Source organism: Folsomia candida, unplaced genomic scaffold (assembly GCF_002217175.1).
Source record: "Folsomia candida strain VU population unplaced genomic scaffold, ASM221717v1 Fcan01_Sc033, whole genome shotgun sequence".
NCBI classification, from domain to species: Eukaryota; Metazoa; Arthropoda; class Collembola; order Entomobryomorpha; family Isotomidae; genus Folsomia; species Folsomia candida.
In genome coordinates, this window is record NW_019091225.1 from 20,831 (window position 1) to 45,622 (window position 24,792).

At 37.1% G+C, this 24,792-nt stretch overlaps 1 protein-coding gene and 2 non-coding genes across 7 annotated transcripts; 2 read left to right on the forward strand and 1 right to left on the reverse strand.

Moving 5' to 3' along the window:
- The first annotated feature begins 747 nt into the window (after positions 1-747).
- LOC110860580 lies at positions 748-7,364 on the forward strand. 5 transcript variants are annotated; one of them, XM_022109640.2, is made up of 8 exons: positions 748-1,265; positions 3,146-3,222; positions 3,316-3,567; positions 4,062-4,141; positions 4,218-4,292; positions 5,565-5,636; positions 5,735-5,826; positions 6,738-7,364. In XM_022109640.2, exons 2-8 carry the CDS (start codon positions 3,200-3,202, stop codon positions 6,945-6,947), a joined length of 804 nt encoding a protein of 267 aa, XP_021965332.1. In that variant the 5' UTR covers positions 748-1,265; positions 3,146-3,199; the 3' UTR covers positions 6,948-7,364. The 5 variants fall into 5 exon arrangements, with proteins under 5 accessions (XP_021965332.1, XP_021965333.1, XP_021965334.1 ...); XM_022109641.2 differs by lacking the exon at positions 748-1,265 and adding an exon at positions 1,735-1,753; XM_022109642.2 differs by lacking the exon at positions 748-1,265 and adding an exon at positions 1,947-2,243.
- Positions 7,365-12,335: 4,971 nt separating this feature from the next.
- Trnam-cau lies at positions 12,336-12,409 on the reverse strand. Its single transcript has one exon. It is a non-coding gene; the product is annotated as a tRNA-Met (tRNA).
- Positions 12,410-12,982: 573 nt separating this feature from the next.
- Positions 12,983-13,056, forward strand: Trnam-cau. The gene has a single exon. It is a non-coding gene; the product is annotated as a tRNA-Met (tRNA).
- Positions 13,057-24,792: the final 11,736 nt, after the last annotated feature.

The following is a 24,792-nucleotide window of genomic DNA, read 5'->3' on the forward strand; positions in this document are numbered from 1 at the left end:
CTGAAAAATAAATAAACTTTACGTACCCCGCATCATCTCATCTCAGCGCTCATTAAATAAATAATGTGAATTTAAATGCCATTGATGCTGATTAGATTTTGCGTACATGTTTTTTGCTGTATCAACAACATGATTGTCCATCCACTACCTAAAACTTTGCCCCCGGCACTAACCATTCTTTTTGTAGAACGGAGCTCAACCTTTCGTCAATCTGTCTTGGAGTCTGAAAGTTTCATCTAGTGTGTGCCAATAATGTTGCATTTTTTCCTGGGTAAAAAGCAGCCTTGCAAAATTGATCGTACATATCATCATGTTTTGGAGAGAAGGAGTGAGTTTGTATGTAAATAAAACGCAGCTTATTTCTATTGCCTATGGTACACTGCCAAGCCCCCATGTGCACTAACTAGCGAAAAGTACGTATTGTTAAATAGTACTCACTAACCCAGGTCTCCTGCATAATATTTTACGTAACCTCTGTCCCACAGAAATTGCGTAGTTTCTTAGACCTATTGGTAAATCAGGGGGTATATTTAAGTAAAGTTAAGCAGTATTAATGCAGTGTGTGGTCTGGTCTACCGGGTGAAGACGGCTTATATAATACATAGCTTCACTTGGTTATTATTATGATGGCGATACGGAATCTGTTTAATGTTATCAACTGAACCTCCTACTACAGAGACCTAGAACTCGGTATGATCGCATGTAAACAGCATCCTCTGCACGGTATCGTACCGGTTAAATAAAATATGTAACGCGTAATGTGCTTAGTTTAGTTGGTGGCAGTCATCATTCGCTCTTTTGTAATTCACTGGAGTCGATGAAATTATTGAATCTCCACATTTTTGCACTTAATAAATAATTCCTCACTGGTTTAACACTTGTCAGTCCAAATCCAGCCAGACTTTGTTGAATAATACTAACAAAAGCTAAATACATAAGTGTTAAGCTGCAAATCAGTCAAGCGAATGAATGAATGATATCTTTGCAAATATCGATAGAAAAATTAAGCTGAATTTATGTAACTGCGCGATAAAAAAGAAGCAAGTGCATCTACTAAAATAGTTTCAAGTGCAGTTATCCCATCCCGATTTTGCACCACCAAGTACCAAACTAAAACTAATCGTCAGTTGGAGTGAGTGAGACGACGGGGGAATAAAGTGCTAAATGGTCAAGTTGAGACTTTTGACTCTTTTGAGAGCTTCTTAATAGCAAAAAAACGCTGTGGGGAAGTTTACACGAGTAATTTACACGCCGCAAATAAACATGTAAGTAAATAGATACACTGTTAAAAATCTGGTAATAGAGTCGCATATATACTCCGTACTGGTATTGATTTGGTAATAACTTCTTATCACCGGATTGGTAGTAGTTTGTTTCTGAGTGGTAAATTTTTCAGTACCACGACATTACTAATGCCCGTTATTACCAGTACCGGTAGAATTATGCATGCACTCCGGTCAGTACTGATTTCATCCCAGATTTCTAAGAGTGCAAATAATTAAATCAATTTACAAGTCAAGAAGTTTATTTATTTCTGGACCCGAGAATGGTCTAATCTAATCTGATCTGGAAAAAGTTTGCATGTCGTACTTGATTCTTCGTGTTGGTGAAGGAGTACATATTTGGAAATTATTAGTCAGCCAGTGTGAAAAAGGAGGCACAAACGACGAGTCTCGTTCAATTTGAGTTTGACTAATCTCATCTCACTCAATTATTATACGGAGAAGTCCTTCCTTTCATTGAATTGCATATTGTGAGTGAGTGCATATGAAGCATCTTGACTGACTTTGTAATGTATTTAACTTTAAGAAAACATGACGTGAATTGCCATTCATTTTATTCACAAGAGAAGAAGCAGCAGATTTACTTTGCTATACATAATTTATAATTCAAAGGAACTCATCTTACATTTAAATTTTTATTTGAGTCAGAGTTAGCACACAGAAAGATCTGAAAGTCCGTCCGTATTCCTTACTCGTCACGGGTTGACCAATGACCACTAAAAAACCAATCTCAGTTCGATTTCAGAAAAGCAAAGAGTCAGTTGCTCAATCTCAGTTGGAGATTATGATAAATAACCATTTTTAACAAGTATTGAAGACTTGTCAGTGCTGATTTTTGTTTTTACTTAATTATCACGGAAAGTTACTGCAATTCATCACATTCCATTATTTTTTATCGTTGTTCTCTAAAACGCCGGGAAACACCGAGGCCAGGCCGACTATTTTAACAGTCTCATCATTGTACGTACATAATACATATTGAATACATGAAGGAGTGAAAAAAAGCAGCATGTATCTGCGTCGTAGGTGGTGTGTAACAATACAATAGTAAAAAATACAAACGCCACATTGTACCCGGAGTCGATTCATCGCTGGCATTATTAATTTAGATGTGTACTGAATGGGACTACTTGTTACTATAATTTGTCTTGTGTGGTGTGCATAAAATAGTCCAGGAAATTTCCAGTCGCGATTATTATTAAACTGTTTGTCTATTTAGTACTTATTATTTAGTCTCGCAGTGTGTGTCTGTGTGCTAAAAGACCATTTTTTTACAACAGATCAGTTAAAACGAGGCGACTTTTGTATGATTTATTTTGTCGGCGTTTTGCATTTCATTTTCATTCAAGCTGCTGGTGTTTTTTGGACGTAATAAAAGCAGCAGTGGCGATAAAGTGAGACTGGTTATAGTTTAAGTTTTTGTGTCACTAGTACAGAACTGAACAGCCGACTATAGATACACGAACTTGTTTATTTCCTCTTCCTCTAAACTGCATGGAAATTGTAGTAAGTGAGTGGATGTTTATGTTATTTGACGTAACACAATACATACGTACGTAAAAGGAGGATGATTGTATGTACGTATGTGGTTGGACTTGGGTACAAAAAGTCTCAACTTTTCCAGTCAGTCAACTATTAAATGTTTGAACCATTATATTTGTATTATTGGCTTGTTTGGTTTTGCAATTGCAACACTTAAGGAAGAGTTGCAAAAGTAGTAGAGAATTATGCAATGATTTGAAACGAATGGAATCGGGATGAATTTTAACTTTAACCAACCGTCCAGTCAGACGGAGGAAGGAGGAAGTGGCGAATAATTAACAAGTGACATACTTTACATATTTATTTTTTTGCGAATTTAGATGTGACTTGGATAACGAGGAAGATTAATTTAATTACTAAAGACACGTGACATCATGTCTGACGACGAGTACTTAAGGTATGTAAGAATTCTTTTGAAGTAGTTTTTAGTTTGAAAATTTTTGCATTCTTTTTTTTTGCAAATTTTTTCATCCTTATGCTTTTCTTGCAGTGACGACGAGAACAGGGTGCCGATCGTGCCGGGTGGGAAAACAGTATTAAAGTGTCCGATCTGCAAAAAGATTCTTCCTCCGAATAACAATCACACGGGTGCTTTCAAGGATCCACTTCCATGTTCAGACTGCTTCACGAGATTCAAACGCCGTCGCTCATCGCAGCCAAGACTGAGAAGAAACTCGGATTTAGGAACCATTTCAGAAAATTCCGCACAAGACAGTAAATTCGAAGATCTCGATGTTTCAAGGTGAGTTTAATTGTAGAACCTTTCTCTTCAAGAAATGTATGGCGTCCTCATTGAGATGCCGGTCACACGAGATGCGGAGGTCGGATATGTATTTATTTTTAACTTTTTCATTTGATTACGACCGACGCTAAACTTTGTGGTGTATTCCCTAACTTTTATAGATTATAAATATTTAGAAATATTATTCCACATTTCTAGGTTTTTAGACATTTCCGGCATTATTTGAAATTTTTTGTATTCAAAGAAATTCGACTACAAAAAATCCAGTGCATTATATTCAGAAATACCAACTTTTATTTTATTAATTTGCTTCTTGCATATTTCGTAAATGTTTTCCGTAAATAAATACATATCCGCCCTTTACTCGTGACACTCCACATTTGTCAAATTTTATGCTTTTATAAGATACCTACCTACTTGTCATTTCACTCAAGTGCAGTTACATAAATATTACGTAAACTGAGAGAATTCCATATTTTTTTCATGAATTTCAGAAGCATAAGTTGCACCTACTGTCCAAAGCCGGTTATCCTTCCAACCTCCAACTTCATCAATCATCTCAAAACGCGGCATGGTAAATTGTATTGTCTTCTATTTTTATAATCAGCATCTTTACGATGACTAAAAAATTTTCAAATTTGAAATTTCAGCCGCCTTCGGGTTTGAAAATGACCAGATTTTTTACGAGTTTAAAAATGGATGTGACAAGGAACATTTTGGACAGAGTGAGTTTTTTTTCCTTATTTTTCTCAAGTGATTTTATTATTTCGTTTTCATTTTCATACGTTTACGTACGCTTTATAAATATTTAAGCTTTCGACTAACTAAACTCGGTATTCAGGGCACACACACCGACATAATTTATAAAAAAGCTGTATACTCTGTGTGGTAGCATCTGCTGTCAAGTTAAACACCTGAGTCACACCACCAACCACTTTCTTTCCATGTTTATTTTACCATTATCCCCAAAACTGCTTGTCACTCTGGTGTCATTGTTCTTCTTACTTTGCATTTTCCATATTTATGTAAAATTTGCAATCCGCAACAAAAAGTGTTTTTCTCCCCGATTTAGCTCAATAATAAGGTCATATTTCCATATTTAATGGAAGACGAGCACGTGCTTGCGTGAATGAATGAGGATGATTTTATAATCAATTTTTGTCTCGAAATTTTATTAATTTTTACAGTTATTTATGTATGTATTTTGGCCACGCATAATTAATTTAATATGTGCAAATATGTGGTCTCATACAGAACGGAAAAAATCGTCTGTTGAACAACACAACAACAACAATTGAGATGTGATACTTTGTTTATACACAAAAATCGGCATGGCATGGCATGAAATGAAGATAACCATCCTCTCCCCCAAATTTAAGCTCAACTTCAACTTCAACTCAACGGCATATTTATTTACATCTGATAAATGGTTAATCAGTTTTTACTAACAAATTAATTTACATTTATTACTGCGTCTCAAATTTGGGTAGATTTGCTACACAATGTGAACGATAAGGGGTTTCACTACGCCGATTTGCCGTGTCTTTTGTCGTATTGCATTATTATTCTGATTACGGCTCGAATTATGTATGCAGTACGAATATTAAGCGATTATCAGCACCGCATTTTGTTATTGCGATGATAGTTAGTCCCGACTCTCGGATAACGAACGAAATGATTGAAAGGGGTCAATCTCACTCAATTTTGCACACATTTCATTTAAGCAGACCACACCACGCCACCAAAATAAGTAAATAATCCAGCCAGATTTTCAATTCAATTTAACAGAAGTGTGTTTATGTAAACTAGAGATAAAACTGTTTTGATGGGAATCATGTAAATTTTTTGCCATGCACTTGACTTGTATACATTCATGCAAAATTCTATATGCAAATATGTAGCAAAATAATGAGAGGAGGAAGAACCATGGTGTGGATGAAATGATGAAATGCCAGAAATTGCGAATATTTATGACGATATCTTCTCCTCCTCCTTAGATGGGACATATCTTCCTGACTACATATGTCAAGGTGGACGCTACTTCTTTTCGCAAGGATGCAATGAAAATGGTACGCAAATACATATTTTTACGATTTGCGAAATAAGGAAGCTGTCAAACCAAATGCGTGCAAAATCGATAAGAACTTTAATTAATTATAATTCCCAGGAGTATTCCACGGCTGGATTTCATTCCTCGGGTCGAAGGAGGAAGCGAAACGTTACTTAACCACGATAACAATTTACTCGCAGGAATCTAAGGTGAGTTAAATGGGTGATGAATTAATTATGTAAACGTGATTATTCCAGGGCATATCATCACCGACTAAATATTTATGTACACTGAATTTTGGCTGATTATGTGTCCGATCTTAAATTGCGTCTCGTCGTTGATGTAGTTATTTTAGGCTGCATACCATAAATAAACACTTGAGCACATAGCTTGGCATGGCATGACATGACATAGAACAGGCTGGTACTACATAGGATCAAGTATTGAAGTAGTTCATACTGGATAATTTTACACATTTACATAACTAAATAGTTTATCTTTAAGTTGTGCGATTGCATTCACCTCCAACTTTGCAAATTAACGCGGCCATTCAAAAGAGGATTGTGAAATTGGTGCAATTTCGATTTGCATCTTTTTGCATCGTTAACCTTCCTCGTGAGAAAGTTATATTCGCAGTTATAGATTTAATTTGAATTTAAATTGGAGACTGTTGACCTCAATTGGATGACGGGACGGTTAACGAAATAGCGGCTGCTTAAATTAGCAATTGACTTGGTTAATATTTATGTGCGGAAGTTTGCATGAATTTTAGCGCTAAATATTTACTTAGCTGGACCGTTGCGTTGTTATAGAGTGAAGCCATGTTAGACAAGAATTTGTCCGTCTGTCTGTCTGTCCGTCAGCAGGTTAACGGGAGAACGGATCGAGATAGTCGAGATCGGTTTGTGGCATAGTACATATGACCCCAGGGGGAGGATCATGCCAATTTTTGAGGTCAATCGGACCCCCCTCGAGGTCAAAGGGTGTGGTCACAAAATTTTTGAAAATTAATCTTGTTTCACCCTATTGCTACATTTCGTTTACTGTAAACGGGATATTTTACCCCGTGTTAAATATGTGGCGTGACTTTAATCCAGATTTTCCCTTGTTTTGTTTGCAGGGATTCTTTAATAAATTCAAGAAAACGCCAGACCTCCAATGGACCATTCCTGTGCAGCCTTATCGCGACGAGCAACCCTCCGCAAATGTGTGCTATACGATCCGATGGAGCCAGTTGAAACCGTACTTTCAGAAAAATTGCAACTTGAAAAACGGGTCGAAGGTGAAATACACTTGGTCGACGAGAATTTCAATTTTCCGAGCTGACTAATATTTACATACATAATTTTTTGACAATTAATTACATTTAGATTATGTAAATAATAAGTATTCAATCCAATTAATTATGTAATTAGAGTTAGTTACAGTACACATTTTTTAGCAGTGCTATTCTACAGAGTATGTAATAAGTGAAAATGATCTGGATTGAAGGAAATGATCAAGAATGCAATCGTATTATTATGTTTTAAACTATTAATTATTACAGAATGCAATATATTAAGTAACGTCGTAGGACTTGCTCTTTTTGTGTGTGAAGAGTTACGCATTTAAATATTTTAAAAGATGAATTAATTAATTGAGTAGTATATCCGTATTTTAAAATAGATTACATTGTTTATTTAGTTCGTTCCCTAACTCGAAAATGTTTTAAAATAAATAAATAAAAGTGGTTTAGGTATAAATGATATTGATGTCCTTGGCATGAAAATAAATGCATTTTTGACCACGGCATAAATATCTGTACAACCTCTCTGCACTAATTTAAATACATGGCAATTAGGACATGCCATAAATATAAAGATGCACAGTGCCCATGGCATGAAAATAAATCCCGAGCATTTCTTGAGCACGGCATAAACATCCCTGTCCATTTTGTACAATATTGCCTTCTAGAGGCCTTAATTTAAATACAGGGCAAATTTGACATGCCATAAATGTCCTGGACATGGGAACAACCACAACTCTACCCACGTCCATCTTCTTCTCTCCTTGTTGGCGTGTGTGACAACTTTCTCTCTTCCTTGACAAATTTCTATTCATACTTGTTTTCACCCCCAATAAATCTCAGGAGATTGTGTCCACACCAAGTCGAGAAGAGGAACGAATTGGTGCCTCAATTTATCCTCGGTGGGAGAAGGGTGGGTGGTGATGGAATATGCATCTGTGGTCCATTTTTACATTTTATGCATGACTAGGTGACAGAAGAGAGACGAATTTGAACTGGAAGAGGGTCCGTCGTAGTCGTCGGAATCATCTCGCGACAAAAAGTGTCCCGAAGCAATTTCCTTTGTCTCCTCCCTTGAGACTTTTCCTTTCATATCGCATCACTCTCCTCTCCTCCCAAATGTTTACACTTGCAACTAAACACATCTCAGGAAACGGGATGCTCGGTCAGCCGAAAAATTTAGATTTGTGTGTGGACAGTTTTTGTATGAGAAAGGGAAAATGTGTTGAAAAAATGGAACTGTTTGTTGCTTTTACTTTAATTTGCGTATGTACATAGTTTAGGTACATAGTTTTATCGAAATTTTTACGTATGGATTCTCGCCACGATGATAACTATACACAATCCGGGAAATTAGTCATCGTTTTCTGCTCTTTGTTGTGGCGCATTTTTCAGCAACAACTTGAAACCCCTGCCGAAACACTTATATCGACAGGGTATAAAAATCAGATCTGATCAGCTTTCTGATATAAAAACTCAAATTCTTAAAGCCAACTTCCCAAATGTTTACACTTGCATGCAACTGGACAAATTGATCAAAAACATTTTGAATTTTAAAATAGATATTGTTTCGTGCAACGACAGGGTAGAAATTGCCAACGTTTTATACACTGAAGAGAGAAAAGTATTATATGGTTTAAAGTTTCTCTTCCAGCACATCATACATAAAACTGATGTTACACAAGAATTCTCTAGCTATTTTACTTTAGTCACAAGTTCGACCAGAAGTAATGGTAATCTTGCATTTAATTATCCTAAAACAAGTATAGGGAAGAAGTCGTTTTTTTATTGGGCCACTCAGTATTGGAATAATTTGCCTACAAGTATCAAAGAAATTAAATCCTCCGGAGAATTTAACAGAGCCCTACGCCAGTTAATTTTACAAAAACGAAATGACGAATTTGTATTCCAAAAATACTCACTGTAAACAAACTTTTACTCTTAAACCACAAATGAAATGATCATACTTTGTTAAACTTACTTAATTAGATTCAATTTTTAGTTATTTTATACTGACTTATTGCAACCTGTGTTCGATATTGGAAATAATTGTAATGATTTATGTCTTAACACAGTAATAATAAACCATACTACTACTACTACTACTAAACACATCTTAGGAAACGGGATGTTCGGTTAGCTGAAAAATTTAGATTCCTTAGTGTGGACAGTTTTTGTATCGGTCAGAGAGAAAGCAGAAAATATGGCGTGATGGGAAAAATGCATGAAATAAATATGTACCTATTTATTATGGGTCTGAAAAATTGAGAAAGTCTTCGCGGGGTGAACCAGTATACATACAATTTGTAAGCATAACGCAGATAAGACATTTCTCACTAATTGGTCACGTATAGAATTTATATTATTTCATCCAAAATAATAATTGAGTCTGCAGCAACAATGGTGAACTTTATCTCAACAACAACGTTTCGTGATCATCTTCTCTCTCCTTCCTGATTCGTGTCTCGGTCCTATTTATGTTTAATGTGGGTTCACCCGACATCATTTCCACAATAGTTTTGGGAACGAACAAGTAGCCAGTCGGTGGAAACCCTCTGGACAAAAATCCAGAAACACTTAACCTCTCAGGAGCACAAGACAATTTACAATTCGTCCACTTCAGTAGCCATGCATGTACGGGAGGAGAAAAGGACGGAGGAAAACTCATTTTGGGAGTTAATCTCTCTCCATGAAAATTTTATTTGACGAGATTCTATGTGAAATGTGCGTGTATGTAAGAGTTTGTTTCAGTTGTTTCTTTTCTCTCCCTGAAATTCCAGCATGATTCTCCACTCGTCGTATTCCTGCAGGAGTTGAAAACAGGAAGTGAATTTGGCGAAATGCAGTAATTGAAAGTGCCAAAGGAGGAGGAGGAAATAAAATAGGGAAGTTAAGTAAATACTCGATAAACCGGGTCAAACGGACGTAAAAAAGTGGCGTCATACAGTAAAATGTAAAATTGCATCACATGAAAATTATGCGATTTATGCCCTTTGACCTCGTCCTCACGGTCATGGCTTAGTCGGCGGTCAAAAATATTGACGGCATTGGTTTCCTTTAAAATGACACTACATATGCAAATTAAACTTAATTTTAGACCACACCCCCTCGCGCTGTGGGGGGTGGTCCGATTGACCTCATATTCAAAATCGACCGAGAACTAAAAATTGGATGCACAATGGGGAAAACGGCGGTCGATTATGTTGAGGCATTTTGGAGATATCCTGCCGGACGGACAAAACGATCACAAAAAGCGACTGATGCCACTTAATGATGGTAAGAGTTGGTTGCTCCTTGTATTTCTTCCCGACATGGTAGGGGAGGTTAAATATTGAGAAATGCGACCCTTTCTTTTTGTTCTTAGTCTTCTTCTTCTTAATGTTACGTACCTAACTAACCAACCGACGGGGGAAGAAAGCGTTTAGTTTTTACAGTCTGGAAAAGTGCATCCATTTCATGTCATCTTACTCACCACATACATCCACAGAGTACTCGAAAAGGGAGAGAAAGTCAGACGAGGGGTTGGAAAATACATACTTTTCACTTTTGAGCTTCAGGGTCGTGCCTAAAGTGTCACAATCGCAAGGTTATTTATGACACACGGGCGACATCAGTTTCATGAATTTTCCATTAGCTTTTCCTCCTCCGTAACCTTTTCGAAGGAATTTCAAGATTACCGCCACACCAGCAAAAACCAAACCACTCCTACTTCAAATTGGGGAGAAAATAATATGTAAAAAATAACAAAGGAGAAAACAAAATATTGTTGTAGGGCTTGTTTTGAAGGTCCGATTACAGCCTTAAAATGATGAATACTTATTGAGACAGCATCTCAGGTGGTACATAAGTAAACGAATCAAGAGAACAGTTTCTTTCGTAAAATTGATTCGAGTAAACGGATCATTGTTCTTAATTCATAATTCCCAATTACAGATATAAGATGACGGATTGTTCTTATGTTCACGGATTTTATTTGTAACCTAACGTTTCACATCTGAAAAACAAGGAACCGAGATTAATTCCCCGATTCCGATTCAATTTGGGGGCTGGCAGGTTAATCTGCGATCAATCAATTCAGTAAGAAAGGATACTTTAGCCAATCCCATGGTTCATGTGGTTCAAATGAGACTGGGATTATTGCAGCTTGGATTTTGTAACGTTTTTTTTTGTAAAAAAAAATAGCAGAAAAATTCCAGAAACCTCTTTAGCAAAAACTGAACGAGTTTCCTATAAAATTTGTCATAAGTACAATTTTGACTTCATAATTAAACAAGATATCAACCAATTAATTTTTTTTTACTTATTTCCTCTAAAAGATGAATGCTTATTTCGATGAGTTTCCGATTTTTAGTTTTTGTATGAAAAACACGAAAAATTCTGTTTTTAACATTGGTCGGGAAATTCCATAATTTGAGGAGAAAAATATTTTTTTAAACTATCTACTATTTACCATCGACTTTTCCACAAAAGCAGTCTTATTTTTAAGAAATTTTGATATCTTGCAATAATTTTCTTAAACAAAATTTGTAAAACAGTTAATATTAAGTGTTTCATGATAAGTGATAAATAATACGGACAATGCAAATATCACCCTTTTCTGCCCCCTCTCTCTCCAAATGGTAATACCGGTCATGGACCCACATTACTCACTCCGGAATAAAGCAACCCCTCCTTTTTACCCCGTCCTGAAAACGGAGGAAAAGATGGACTTTCACCCACGCGAGGCCCGAGTGAAAGCAGGAAGCGTGACGATGCACACACTCTTCTGCTGCCAAGGGTCGAAGAAATTCTCGAAATAATGGACCTCATTTGTCACCACGGCGAAGAGGGAAGGACCCAAAACTATTCCTCTTCTTTTACCCTGGACAAATATTATACGACTCAAAATAATGTGCATGTTGGGGTGAAAGTGAAATATGCATAAAATACATGCATAAGTTGGACCTGTTTTTAGGGTGAGTGGGTGGCATGCGTGGGGAGAAAGGTCATAAATTTTGGAGCATAATAATATTTAGAACCAAATTTCGGGAACGTTTTTTCCGTGTTTACGTGTTATTAACAAATATTGCATATGTATGAAATATTTCTGAGCCAAAAATATGATTCAGATTTGTAAAGAAAGGTCTTAAAAAATGCTCATACAAGTGTAACTGAAGGTCTTTTTGAAAACGTGGATATTTAATGGAACATTTTAAACGAAGGGCAATAATATCTAGATCAACGATTATGTACGTATTAAAATTAACGCGCTTAATATAGTAAGTGAGATACGGATTTATTTTATTGAATCAAAGTTACAAAAAAGCTTTTAAAATTGAGTTAAAATGTTTCAACATTAGAACTGGACATTTGTGTCTAAGGAAGGTTTAAATATCTGCAAAAATTAATAAAAATTTGCTCAAAAATCTTAAAAAATTGGCAAAAAGCAACCGCTGCCCCGAGTGAGACTCGAACTCACGGCCTTCAGATTATGAGACTGACGCGCTAACCAACTGCGCTACCGAGGCGGAGCGTAGTTAGGCCGGTAACTTTGGCTGGACAAGTAGATCAGGACAAGTGGCTGGACAAGTTAGTTGTTTGCATGTTGAAAAAATCTTTAAAGTTTCAAAATGTCAGGAATTAATTAGTTAATTCACCTAATTTTTACATGTCGCATTCAGAATGTTGCATTATATGTATGCATAAAACGGTAGATGGTTGTCATGCCACTTGTCTCTTGAATAAAATACGCTCCTCTCATCCTCAGAGGGCATTTAAAACTTACAAGTTGACTTTCTTGTTATCGTGAATTACCTCTCCACCCAATTGTGTTGCACATAACATAAATCTATGCTCTAAATTTATTCGACAAACCGTTTTAGACAAACAACTGCGTTATAATAATGCAAATTCCTCTCCATTCTGTCGAAGCCATCTGAGATGAGCTATTTTCAATCGAGTTAAAAACTAACCTAACATAATACACGCCACTCCACGAATGGTCACTAGCAGGATCAAGGTCAGATTTAAGAAACAATGGCATTGTGCAAGACAGCAAAGATGTACTTGTCCAGCTAAACGTGCGACTCCAGTTACGCTCCGCCTCGGTAGCGCAGTTGGTTAGCGCGTCAGTCTCATAATCTGAAGGCCGTGAGTTCGAGTCTCACTCGGGGCAGCGGTTGCTTTTTGTCAAATTTAATGTTCATTTTTAGTTCATTTTTGCAAATATTTAGCACATTTCTGCATAATAGAACGCATTACAGCTCTAATTTTGCTGCATTTTACTCCGCTCACCCGAAAATGTAGCATTTTGTAGCTAATAAGCCGTTTAGTCACCACCTTTAGGATAAAGGCCTTATTGATACATATGTATCAATAATGCCCTAAGGAACCCTTGAAACTTTGTGTAATAATGTCACCCAAAAATGTTAATACATTTTATAAATCAGTAGCGGATTTTTGTTCTAAAAATGTATCACTGCTTGGAAAGTGAACGGTGGTAATGCGATGGACCAGATGTGAAACCTCTTTGAACGAGCATGACGAGAAAGTGGGGTTGCAAAGACGAAGGAGTTTTCCCATCCTCTGGGGACCACATCGTCATGACACAATCCGTCCCCCACCGACTAATCGAATCCTTCAATTCATTCTCATTCCGATTTCGCCCTCCTTCTCCATCCCGTTTGTTCATTCGATTATTTCCTCCTCTCGTCAACCAACTCGTAGAAAGCTAGCTCATATTAAGAGTGGAATTTTGAAGAAAAAAATACGAAGAAACTTAGGAGAATTAATTGTTAGAAACCTGATAAAGTCGTGCAGGTATTGATTTCTAGTTATTAAAATTGCTACCGCTTGGTATTAAAATTACACTGGTCGGTAAAATTTTGCTACCGGTATGGTAAAACTTTAATACCTCATCTGTATATTTACTGTTGCATACTTACCACGTTGGTATAGTCATATTTATATGAATACCGCTTGGTATTATTTCACTACGAAATTGCCAAGAGCATATGCATGTCTAACTCTAAATAAAACTACTTGTTGTAAGATACATATCACTGTTTTACTATCATCATCGCAATCCAGGGTTCGTGTTGTTGAGCTATTTCAACCCAAGTTCGGCCAAACTTATTTTTGTTTGCCTTCTATATAGATACAAATGATAGAATAAAACGTAGGTCGTTCGCAGTGACCGCGGAAGCGTTGGTGGGAAAGAGGGACAAATAAACCCCTTCCTCCCTTATCCTACAATGTTAATGTTCCCACATGTCCCCACTGCTTCCGCGGCCACTGGTCACTCGCACTAGTGAGTCGTAGGATAGAACAGAAAGGTACATCCACCAAGGTCTGGGTATAAAGTATGCAGAAAAACAGGATTTTCTACGCAGAGACGCCTCTATTTCCACGATATCTTCCTGGTGAAGAGGTTTGTAAAGAAAGAAAGCGAGGGGAGAAAGTGACGGAATCTTCACTTCCATACTTACTTTCTTATTGAGGACAAATAAACCAAACTCAACTCAACCCTACCAACGAAACCAAACTTTGGGATGAAATTGGTCCAAGAATTGAGCAAGTTAAAGTTATCCTGTTCCTGTACCATCACCAAGTAAGTAAGTTTGACGTCCCCATAATGCCAGGAAAAGTGAATGAGTGACAACACAACAAGGGGAAGACGGGCCACACAGTACAAATTCAAAATGGAGTTAGACTTGTCCCTTTGTTAAGTTAGTTTGGCAGTTGAGACCAATTCTTGCCTCGCCTTGCCTGCTTTTACTCCACCAAACTAAATAAAGCAATGATCATCATCAACCGCTTTGTAAACGGAATCTTTAACAAGTTCAAGTTAAAGTTATAACTTTCTCTCGTTTGACGTGTGACCGAACAATTGAATTTTATCTGTACTTTCTCCATTAAGCATGGAGTCGAAGTTGGTGAAAGTTGTTGTTGTTGGGTGCATATTGTTACAGTGGACAAGTTATCATTCATAATAATTTTGATGGTAAAATTCTTTAAAAAATCGAAAATGTAACTTTCCGTATTTTATTGGTATCCTTTTTTTGTGCAAGAATCCCGTGTACTTAACGATGGAGGTCTCCCAGTGTATGCTGTCCAATTTTGACCAAATTAGTGTCACCCGATCACAAATTTAATTAGTATGAAATTTGCCAACGACAATGCCCAGGTTTGGCAGAGATATTTGCATTCGAAGAGGAGAAAATGCGCAGTAAATTTTGTATTTTGTCAACGTTATGGCGCGTTTCTCCTCTTTGGATGCAAATATCTCTAGTAAATGTGACCACTGGGAGATCGTGTCTTTCGCAAATTTCACACGAATTAAATTTGTGATCGATTGACAGTGTCAATTTGACACTGACTTGACCAAAATCTGAGAGCATACGCTGGGAGACCTCCATTGTCATTTTGTATAGGAAATTGTTAGGATTGGTGATCTTTTATATGTTCAGTAACAGTATAAGAAAGTAATTGAACCGACAGTTCCTTCCTACACAAAGTTGAAAGTTTTCTCATATTTTCTAAAAATGTCCTCCCTCTTTTCTATGATTAAGAATATTTTATCGTGATAAAGCGACGTTAACACTTGACTCTTTCGACGAAGGGGCGTTTCCTTAGGGGGCGAAGAGACATTGATTAAAAGACGGCAACTGTTGTTTAGTTCGTGAAAAGTTGGATATGCGTACGTACATATAGCATGAAATTACTGACTTGTACGGATGGATAATCAACAAAATAAGTGCCAAACGAGATTCTGAGTGGGAGAAATAAGTATTTAACTAACTGAACAATTAAGTAGATTTAATAAAGCAATTATCTTATAAAGTGAGACCCTGAGATGAGACACGGGTTCGAATTTCCATCCCAAAAACGAATTAAATATGCGACTCCTTGAAATGAAACTTGATATGATTAAAGGAAGAGCAATTAGAACAAGGCGACGTGTCTCTGTAATAATTAATGTTTTGATTAAAGCAATTAAACGTCAGTTATAATTATTTTGGTCGTAATTAAAGAAAATGGAGAAAGGTTGTTATCCACGAGAAAGTCGGAAAGCGCTTGTTCCAATGTAATTATTATAATTCTCATCCCATCCGAAATTGTCAATATAATGAAGAAGTTAAATATTTAACAGGCTAAAGTTCCGTCTAAATGACACGCATTTACTTCTTCGTATGATGACTGACACGTAATAAATAACTGAGTAATAAACTAATTGAAACTGCTGTACGTACATCACACACAAGCCATTAACGTTTGACACTGAAACATGTGAATCGCTTCATGAGGTATCAAACTCACATCACGTCCGGAATAAAGAGACACATGACAAGGTTTAAATTTGCATTTTGATGACACTTTATACCTTCTACGCACAGTGGCCGCGGAAGCTGTGGGGACATTAACATTGTAGGATAGGGGAGGGAGAGGTTTAAATAACATGGGGAGATGAGGGGGACATCGAATAACCGCGGGGACATTGTCCCTCAATCCCCACGCTTCCGCGGGCACTGCCTACGCACTCTATTCTTCTCTCCCTAGAGAAATTGTGAGCTAATATGTGAGTAAGTAAACTGGAAATTTCATTTTATGCCCATTTTGTGCCACGTACATACTTTTACAACCCGTTTAGTACCTGTTTCATGCCTCATATAATGAGAGACAGGAGTGCAATACGGTGTAAAATGTTGGATCTTGATTAGTTACATACATACTTGACGTCATCTAATAATGGGAGCCGTCGTCTGACTTATCGTGAAGTGGAGATAAGGGAAGGATAAATATTATTGCATAACTGGGTGGATGGATGGCAGGAAATACATGAAGTGCTCTTGTCCATTTGTATTTGTCCCTCCATTTCCACTTCCGTGTGAGATTTGCATGTTATCAATTATTCGTGAGGTCTAATAGCCAAGTCGTGTTTCTTGTTGTTCGGTTTAAATTCAAAATTCTGGGGGAACAAATGCATACGTAATATTCTTCCAGTTTGGGGAAAGGTGGTGTGGAAGGCTGGATGGATGGACGGGTGTGGTGCAAGTGTCAAGAGAGAGGATAATTATGTGGAAAAGTGACGTTATCTTCTTCTGCTTGGAGAGTCACAAGGTTTAAATTTGAATTTCGGACAAATACATGCAGATGCAATGGATGAGATGATTACATATTTTTAGAAATTGCCATAAATTTTATATAAAACTCAAAACTTATGTAATCATTGTTGCAAAATGAAATTAATTAATTCAGAAAGAGGTAAATCGCAGATCGCAATCGCCACCAGTTGACAGTAGTGATTATCGATTTTGTAACTGGTAAAACTTGGTAAAATTAGAATATGACTATTCTGAATAGTCTATTCATCCCGGAATAATTTACACCGTTCTGATACATAAACATCAATGCAGGAAATATGTACATAATGCAAATGTACAATTTTATACATTTTAGTGTACACAACATGTACGAGTACTCGTATTAGTGCTTATTAATGCTGGAATGATAATGAAACGAGCATATTTAAACAGCACAACATTTATGTATATTTTCAACCAACAAGTTTCTCTATAAATATGCCGATCATTGTATGTTCTTCTTTTTCTTCCTCTGGCCAAACATGACATCCAATACGCGTCCATCCTAGCAATTAGTACTCGTTTTAACACTTGCCCTTCACAAGTCCTCTCGAATCCAAAGGTGCTAAAAAGACAACCCTTCCTTCACACTGACGCACAACAAGTTGTACTCGCCTCCCCCGAGTCCATCAAGTCGACTTGACTTTCTTCTTATCTCATTAAGAAAAACAATCAACTCGCATCTCATCCGAGAAGTGCCAAGAGCATTTATTGTTACCATGTTTTGATTACGTACACCTATTTCGCTTCGTCTCCATTTATGACGTGCTGCTTGTTATCTTTGCCTCCTCCAAGTAATGTGTGCATAAGTGTAAATCTACCAGCCATAAGTTTAATTTTCAGAGTGCGGATATGTATTTATTTTCAACCTGTTCATTTGATGATGACGGACGGTCAAACCTTGCGGGTGTGTTCCCGAACTCGCATGGATAAAAATTTCCAAATATTTCCAAGTATTTTGGATATTTTTCAAAAGTACATATACTTACAACTTATCTTGTAAATATTTCAACGATACGAGATGAAATTTTTTTCTCAGCGAAATTCGACTGCAAAAAAAGCCAGAGAACTTATATTCAGAAGTGCAAATTTTGCGAAAATTTAGATTTTTTTTCGTACATATACATATTTCGTAAATATTTTGGCGTCATATTAAATACATATTTCAGCTATTCTTCTTAAATATATATCCGCCCTCTGTTAATATCCTTTCCTTACAATTTATATCGTTTGCATACATACATATTCATATATTTTTGCCCTTTTTCTGCACATGAAAAATTGCTTAATTTTTAACACATAAAGTAATTTACGTCCGTGTCATAGTACCGCCGTGGTGAAAACCCGGTATTAATTTCCTTTGGCAATTCCAGCCCACTAATTTGTTCTTCTCTCCTACACACATTCCTTTTCCATTCAATTTGAGACGAGATTAAAGCCAAATTCAGTCACAACTCTTCAACTTAATTTTATACTAAAAAATTCTAATTACAATTCCCGAATAAGTGTTAATAACTCAGGAACGGCTGAGTACTAGTCCCCTTCAGCCGGAAAGTAATTTAATGCAGATTGGAGCTGAAATATTTCAGAGAGAGAGCATGGCATGTTCGTAATGGTGTAAGTCATTAATTGTACACAAATGTGCAAAGAGAAGGCGGATCCCTGTCCGTCAAAAATATCTGATGGACGACTCGTTCGCTCCCACCTCGTTGCAGGAAAAGAACAAGAATTAAATAGCTGCTAGTATTCGAATTCGAATTCGACCCAACTTTTTTTTACACCTTAAGAAGAAGACTGCTCATTTATGCCGTATTCGAATCCATAATTTCACCCTCCGCCAAAGACGAAGAAGTAACAATAGGAAGGACAGTGTTTCGGGTGCAAGTAATCACATGCAAGAAATAACGGGAAGAAAGTGGTTTCTTGCAGCTATTTTGACCTGCAAGAAATGTAAGGCGCAAGAAACTACCCCTCGCCGCTGTACTTCATACGGCGCAGGCTTAATGGCGCACATTTTTTGCACTGTCTTGCAGTTTCTTGCACCTCACATTTCTTGCGTTACTTGGTTTGAAGTGCAAGAAATGTCAAACCCGCCAGAAATTAAACTCTGTTTGTTACAGCTATTTTGACCTGCAAGAAATGCAAGGCGCAAGAAATAAGTTCCCGACGCTATAGATCATACGGCGCGTGGCTGGATGGCGCATATTTCGTGCACTTTCTCCCAGTTTCTTGCACCTCCCATTTTTCGCGTTTCTTGCTTTACAGTGCAAGAAATGTATTTAGCAAACCCGCAAGAAACGAAACACTGACTGAAGAAGGAGTTTGTTGGATTGACATTTGCTCACCTTTAGCAAGCGGCGATGTATAGCATGTTGAAGTCGTAGTATTGGATTCCGATTTGAATTTAGGACATCGAGATTTTTTCCTACGCGAGCAAACTTACGCCCCCCAGCAATCTCATAAGGCAATAGAAAACGCCTCCGTATTTCCTCCAGGTTCTCGCTTGATAGCATTCTGACGTGCCTGGCCTTCATTTGTCGGAGGAGAGGGCCAAAAAGCAGACTGAAATTTCTCACCTGGTCGAATGGCAATGTACGTTGTACATCGAACAACCGATATATGTGAAATGGATAAGAGAACGGATGTACATACATGCACAAAAATTGGTCACCCATGCATCCATCGAAAAATACCAGGAAGTAGTTTCCGTAAAATGGTGAAAAAATCATTAATTACAAAAATTTTGGCGTCACGTGTGAGATGCGCGTAACAAAATTTGAACTCTTTTCCATGCCGTTGAGACGAAACGATGTGAAGGGGGAGGATCCAGTTTTGATCGGATGGACAAGGGCTGGCTGACTGGATACTTGCCAGTCTTCTCAAATTACTCAATAAGTTGATTACTTTCATTTTTTTATTTTATTTATAACAATCATCATCATCATCATATCTTAAAAAAATGACATTTGGTTTGGTCGTTCGGCCAGGCGAGTCTAAAAATATTGCTGCAAGTAAGGATACAATTTCTCCCTTGAATAGGTTCCCCGGGGGCGTTCTCGGCTTGTACATAAGGATATTTATAATGCAGCAATCGAAACGTCATAATGCATACGGACAAAGTAATCGTACCGAAGGCTTTGAAGTAGTTCATTCATGAAGACGTAAATGATGATGAAGTCGCCGTCGACGTTGACGAGGTTATCAAAACTCCCCCGTCAGAGGCAGTTGGTCGTCCTCATGGGATAAGTGACATAAGAATATCGAACTTCTGACGGTCATTTCCAGAGGGTGGATATATATTTACATAAAATCGCTGAAACTGGTACATATTTTAATATTTACGGAGAAAGGCCAAAACATGTACGAAATATGTACCAAAAAACAACATAAAAACAAAAAATTTGTATTTTTGAATTTAATGCTCTGGATTTTTTGTGGACCAAGTTCTTTCAGCGAAAATATGTATTTCGTCTCTCACATCGTTGAAATATTTACAGAATATCTGTATTTTTGAAAAAACATCTAAAACATTTACTTATTTTTAAAGTAATAGCAGAAATATTTACCAATATATTGCCTGAGAACTTACAAAATGTAAAAACAATTTTGAAATTTTTGTGCTCAATTCGAGTTAGGAAAACACCCACAAAGTTTGACCGTCATGAAATAAAAGAAGTTGGAAATAACTAGATATCCACTCCCTGGTCATTTCTTATGTAAGAAAACATGATGAAACTTAATGCACTGAAAATACATATTACTGCACTATCGAATGGACCACAATGTAGGGAAAAAATGATGATTATTATTACATCATAAGGTCCAAGTGAGGCAAAAAGGGAGGCAGTGATGTGATCTGGAGAGAGAAATCGTGGCCGGTGGACTCGGTGGTGGTGACAGATGAGGATGTTTGACGGGGAGAAAGTGTTCAGAGAGATGCATGATCTCGTTGTGATCTTTCATGTGGAAATTTTATGTCATCTTTGATCCGCATTGACTTCCATTTCTCACAACCCCACAACTTTGAATCTGATCTCATCTCTCATGCGAGGCAAACCTTGTTTACCGCATTACCATCATGCTGGATGAGCACGGTCGGATGGGTCGTCGTGTCATCGTATCACCATCTCTATTTCCCAGGTCGAGAGAAAATTGGGACTTGAAGTAGTGAAACAAAACCTGCAAAGTTTTCAAACTCTGGGAGAAAGCAATCAAATATTTTTAATATTTGTAATTATGTGTGCATAGAATGAGCTGAAATTGTACGTAAATTAGAAAAAAATCCTGAATTTGCTTCTAAAATACTGAAAATTCCCAAAATTTCCCTAATGTGTAACTATTCAATTATACATAAAATAGAAAAAAATCCTGAATTTACTTCTAAAATACTGAAAATTCCAAAAAAATCACTAAAGTGTACCTTAAAATTGTAAATACGGAATTTTTTAAGTTGCTCCTAAAATTCAAAAAATTTCGAAAATTTTCACTACCGTTTAACCACTAAACAATTCATTATCATGAAATATGAATTATTCCCCAGTTAACAATGTCATTATCATTATTCTCAGTCGTAATTTTGCCTCCAATAATACTCCTAAAATGAGTCCAGTTCTCATATTTGCATACATTTACATACGTCACAGCTAGTAAAAGAATGGGTCCGTCCCCCGATTTGCATAACTGGATCACTGATCATCTCCCAATATTTACCCATGTGCCAACCACTATGCAATCCATCCATCCTTCCAACTTGCATAGGTTACAATTTACACCACGAAACTTAATTGAGGGGTGGGTGCCCTATTTCTCAGAGCGAAGGGTGAAGTGAAAATACGGGTCGATTTGCATAAATGAAAGCACACACATTGAATCATCATCTTTTAAGCTGAGAAATAACCATTAACGATGCATGCATCAGAGTGGATCTGGTCGTTCGTTCGTTCATGATGGTAAAAAGTGTGCCCTAAACTGAATTTCAAATTCAATTCGATTCATTTTTGAAAGAGGAGGATAAAAACTGGAAAATTTGTCCGGAGGGAATTTATGTACGGGAAACATGAACTTTGTCGCAGTCGTTTTTCGTGATGTTCTTGATGTTGACAGAGAAAAATGTAGCGAGAAATATTTTTGCAGAGCTCGAGAGACAGCCGTTTTGTATGATCAAAATTATGCCCAGAGCAACCAACCTCATCTCATTTATTTCTACTCTCTCTCTGGTTTATAAAATATCACTAAAATTAAATTCCCACCCGATATCAGAGAGGCATTTGCATTTAAACAAGTTTTTAAACCGGGTCCAGGTGCAAGTTTGTACGGAATGGTCATAAAATTTCCTTCCCAACCAAACAGAACGGCCTTTGCATTAAGTGGAAAAGTGAAATATATTGTTGCAATCTGAATTTAGAATGAGGAATTAATCTCGGTGTTTGCATAATGTGGTGGGATATTTAGTGCGTTGCATTCACCTGGGTTTAAAATTTACACTTCAAAAGTGCATAGTGGATATGATGTAATAATTGCATATTTCGTGTAATTAATTATTTACTTAATTACAAGATATTTTAGGTGACAATAATCAATGTTAAGTGAGATACCTAAACTTTATAATTTGTTACTAAACTTGACACAAAATAACCAAACGGCGTATTTATTTAGCGAAACGCGTTAGCAAAATATTATCATAACACAGAAATTCAGTCAATAAGATCCTTTTGGTTTAAGCTCGGTGGTGAAAGAGGATTCGATTCATTTGTTAACGTGGAAATCGAATTCTCTTTCACTCGATGACTCATCGTCAAAACCAGTACACTTTAAATCATTTTTCCATTCTGGGAATTTATTTTAAAATTCTGGAGGACAAATTTGCAGTCAATAAGTTGATTAATAGAATGGCGGTGAGTTTTTTAGCCAGTTTCGACGAGTTCCAATTTTTCTGAAGGCTTCTTAAACTTGAGATCTCCTTCTTCAATTTGGAGTGTATATTTTTTTTTAATTCCCAGAGTCGGGAAATGATTAAAAGTGTGTTAATTTTAACGATTTCGATAATGACTCATCGAGTCTCATCGAGTCTTACGTTAATTGCAACATATTTTAGGTAGAACTAATTAGGAACTATCTAATAGATTTATCTAAAATTTTATACTTTGGTTCCGAACGTTGCACAAAACAACGAAACGGCGTATTTCTCTATCAAACTATTTAATACACAAATTCAGTCAGTGCACGAATATCCTTTTGGTTTGATATGTAAGGTCGGTGGTGAAAGAGGATTCGATTTCTTAACCATCAATTTCCCTGTTTATTCAAACAATGGTCAGTGAGACAGTGAAAATCAGATTTATGCGGAAATGGGGAAACTTTCCCCCTCGTGCGTTCGTCGTCTCTGCTCTGTTGCTCTCTCATCTCCTTCCGTTCTTGGTCGCAGGGGCCGCGGAAGTCTGGGTGGGGACATAGGGGCAATGTCCTCACGGGTATTTGATGTTCCTACCATCTGCCCATGTTATACAAACCCATCCCTCCTCTATCCTACAATGCTAATGTCCCCAGACGTCCCCACAGCTTCCGCAGCCACTGCTTGGTCGTTCTCGTACATATATTTCTACGACTGCTTTCACTGCACTGCACTTCCTTCACAGACAATAATAATGCAGCAGCAGAGATGCAACTGCTGCACTGCACTGCACTGGCTGCAAGATGGGATTGGAGTGAAATTGCATTATTCCTTTTGCCAGAAGATCCATAGCTTTACAATATCGTTGCATGTTTGTTGGTCCCCTTCTTATTTTCATCACTGTGCTTGCCTCCTCTCCTATTTCTTTCTATTTATATTGGGATCAAGTCCAATCCAAATTCATGAAAGGATGTCTTTCCAAAAAAAATCTGGACGGAATTACTTTTTTTACGGGTGGCCTTCCTCGATAAATCGATATTTGAATTGAAAGAAGACCTGTTGTTGCATAAATGCTATTATGCAGTCGGGAAATGCATTTTTTCATGGGATTCAATGACAGGAATTTGTCGTCGTCGTGATCAGGATACATTCGATATCAGTGAAATGTCATAAATATGGTGAAAGTCGAGAAATATCGATCCAAAAAGTATTTTCAGATGCAGTAAAATGTAAAACGAGTCATATATACTTACAATGAAGGTCTCCGAGTGTATGCTCTCCGATTTTGAGCAAACCAGTGTCAATCGATCCTAAATTTAATTATTATGGTATTTGCGAAAGGCCAATGGTCACGTTTGGCAGAGATATTTGCATCTAAAAGAGCAGAAAATCCGCCTTAAAGTTGACAAATTTAACGCTTTCTAAAGTTACTCCTTTTCGGATGCAAATATCTCTGCCAAACCTGCACATAGACAGCTGGTGTCTTTTGCAAATATCGTAAGAATTAAATTTTTGGTCGCTTGTCCCTAATTTGGTCAAAATCTGAGACCATACGCTGGGAGACCTCCTCCATCGCTAGGTTAAAATTAGAAAACCTTCCTTCCTTCCAATCGATACTGAAGTTATCATTCTACTTATTTCTGTTGATTTCGGTCGCATGCCGGCCTAATAATAGAAATGATTCCGATACTAAAATTGGCTGTTTATTCGTAGCTGCTATCAAGCAGTAAGTAAAAAACGATTTCGGATCCGAGTAACAGGGCGGGACAAGGCTGTCACAATTCCATGATGAACGACCCATTCGCAATATGGTGTGCTGGAGCGAGTACAATTCTGAAGTTTCACTTGATAGTTGCATTACGTGTCTCGGACTCATTTG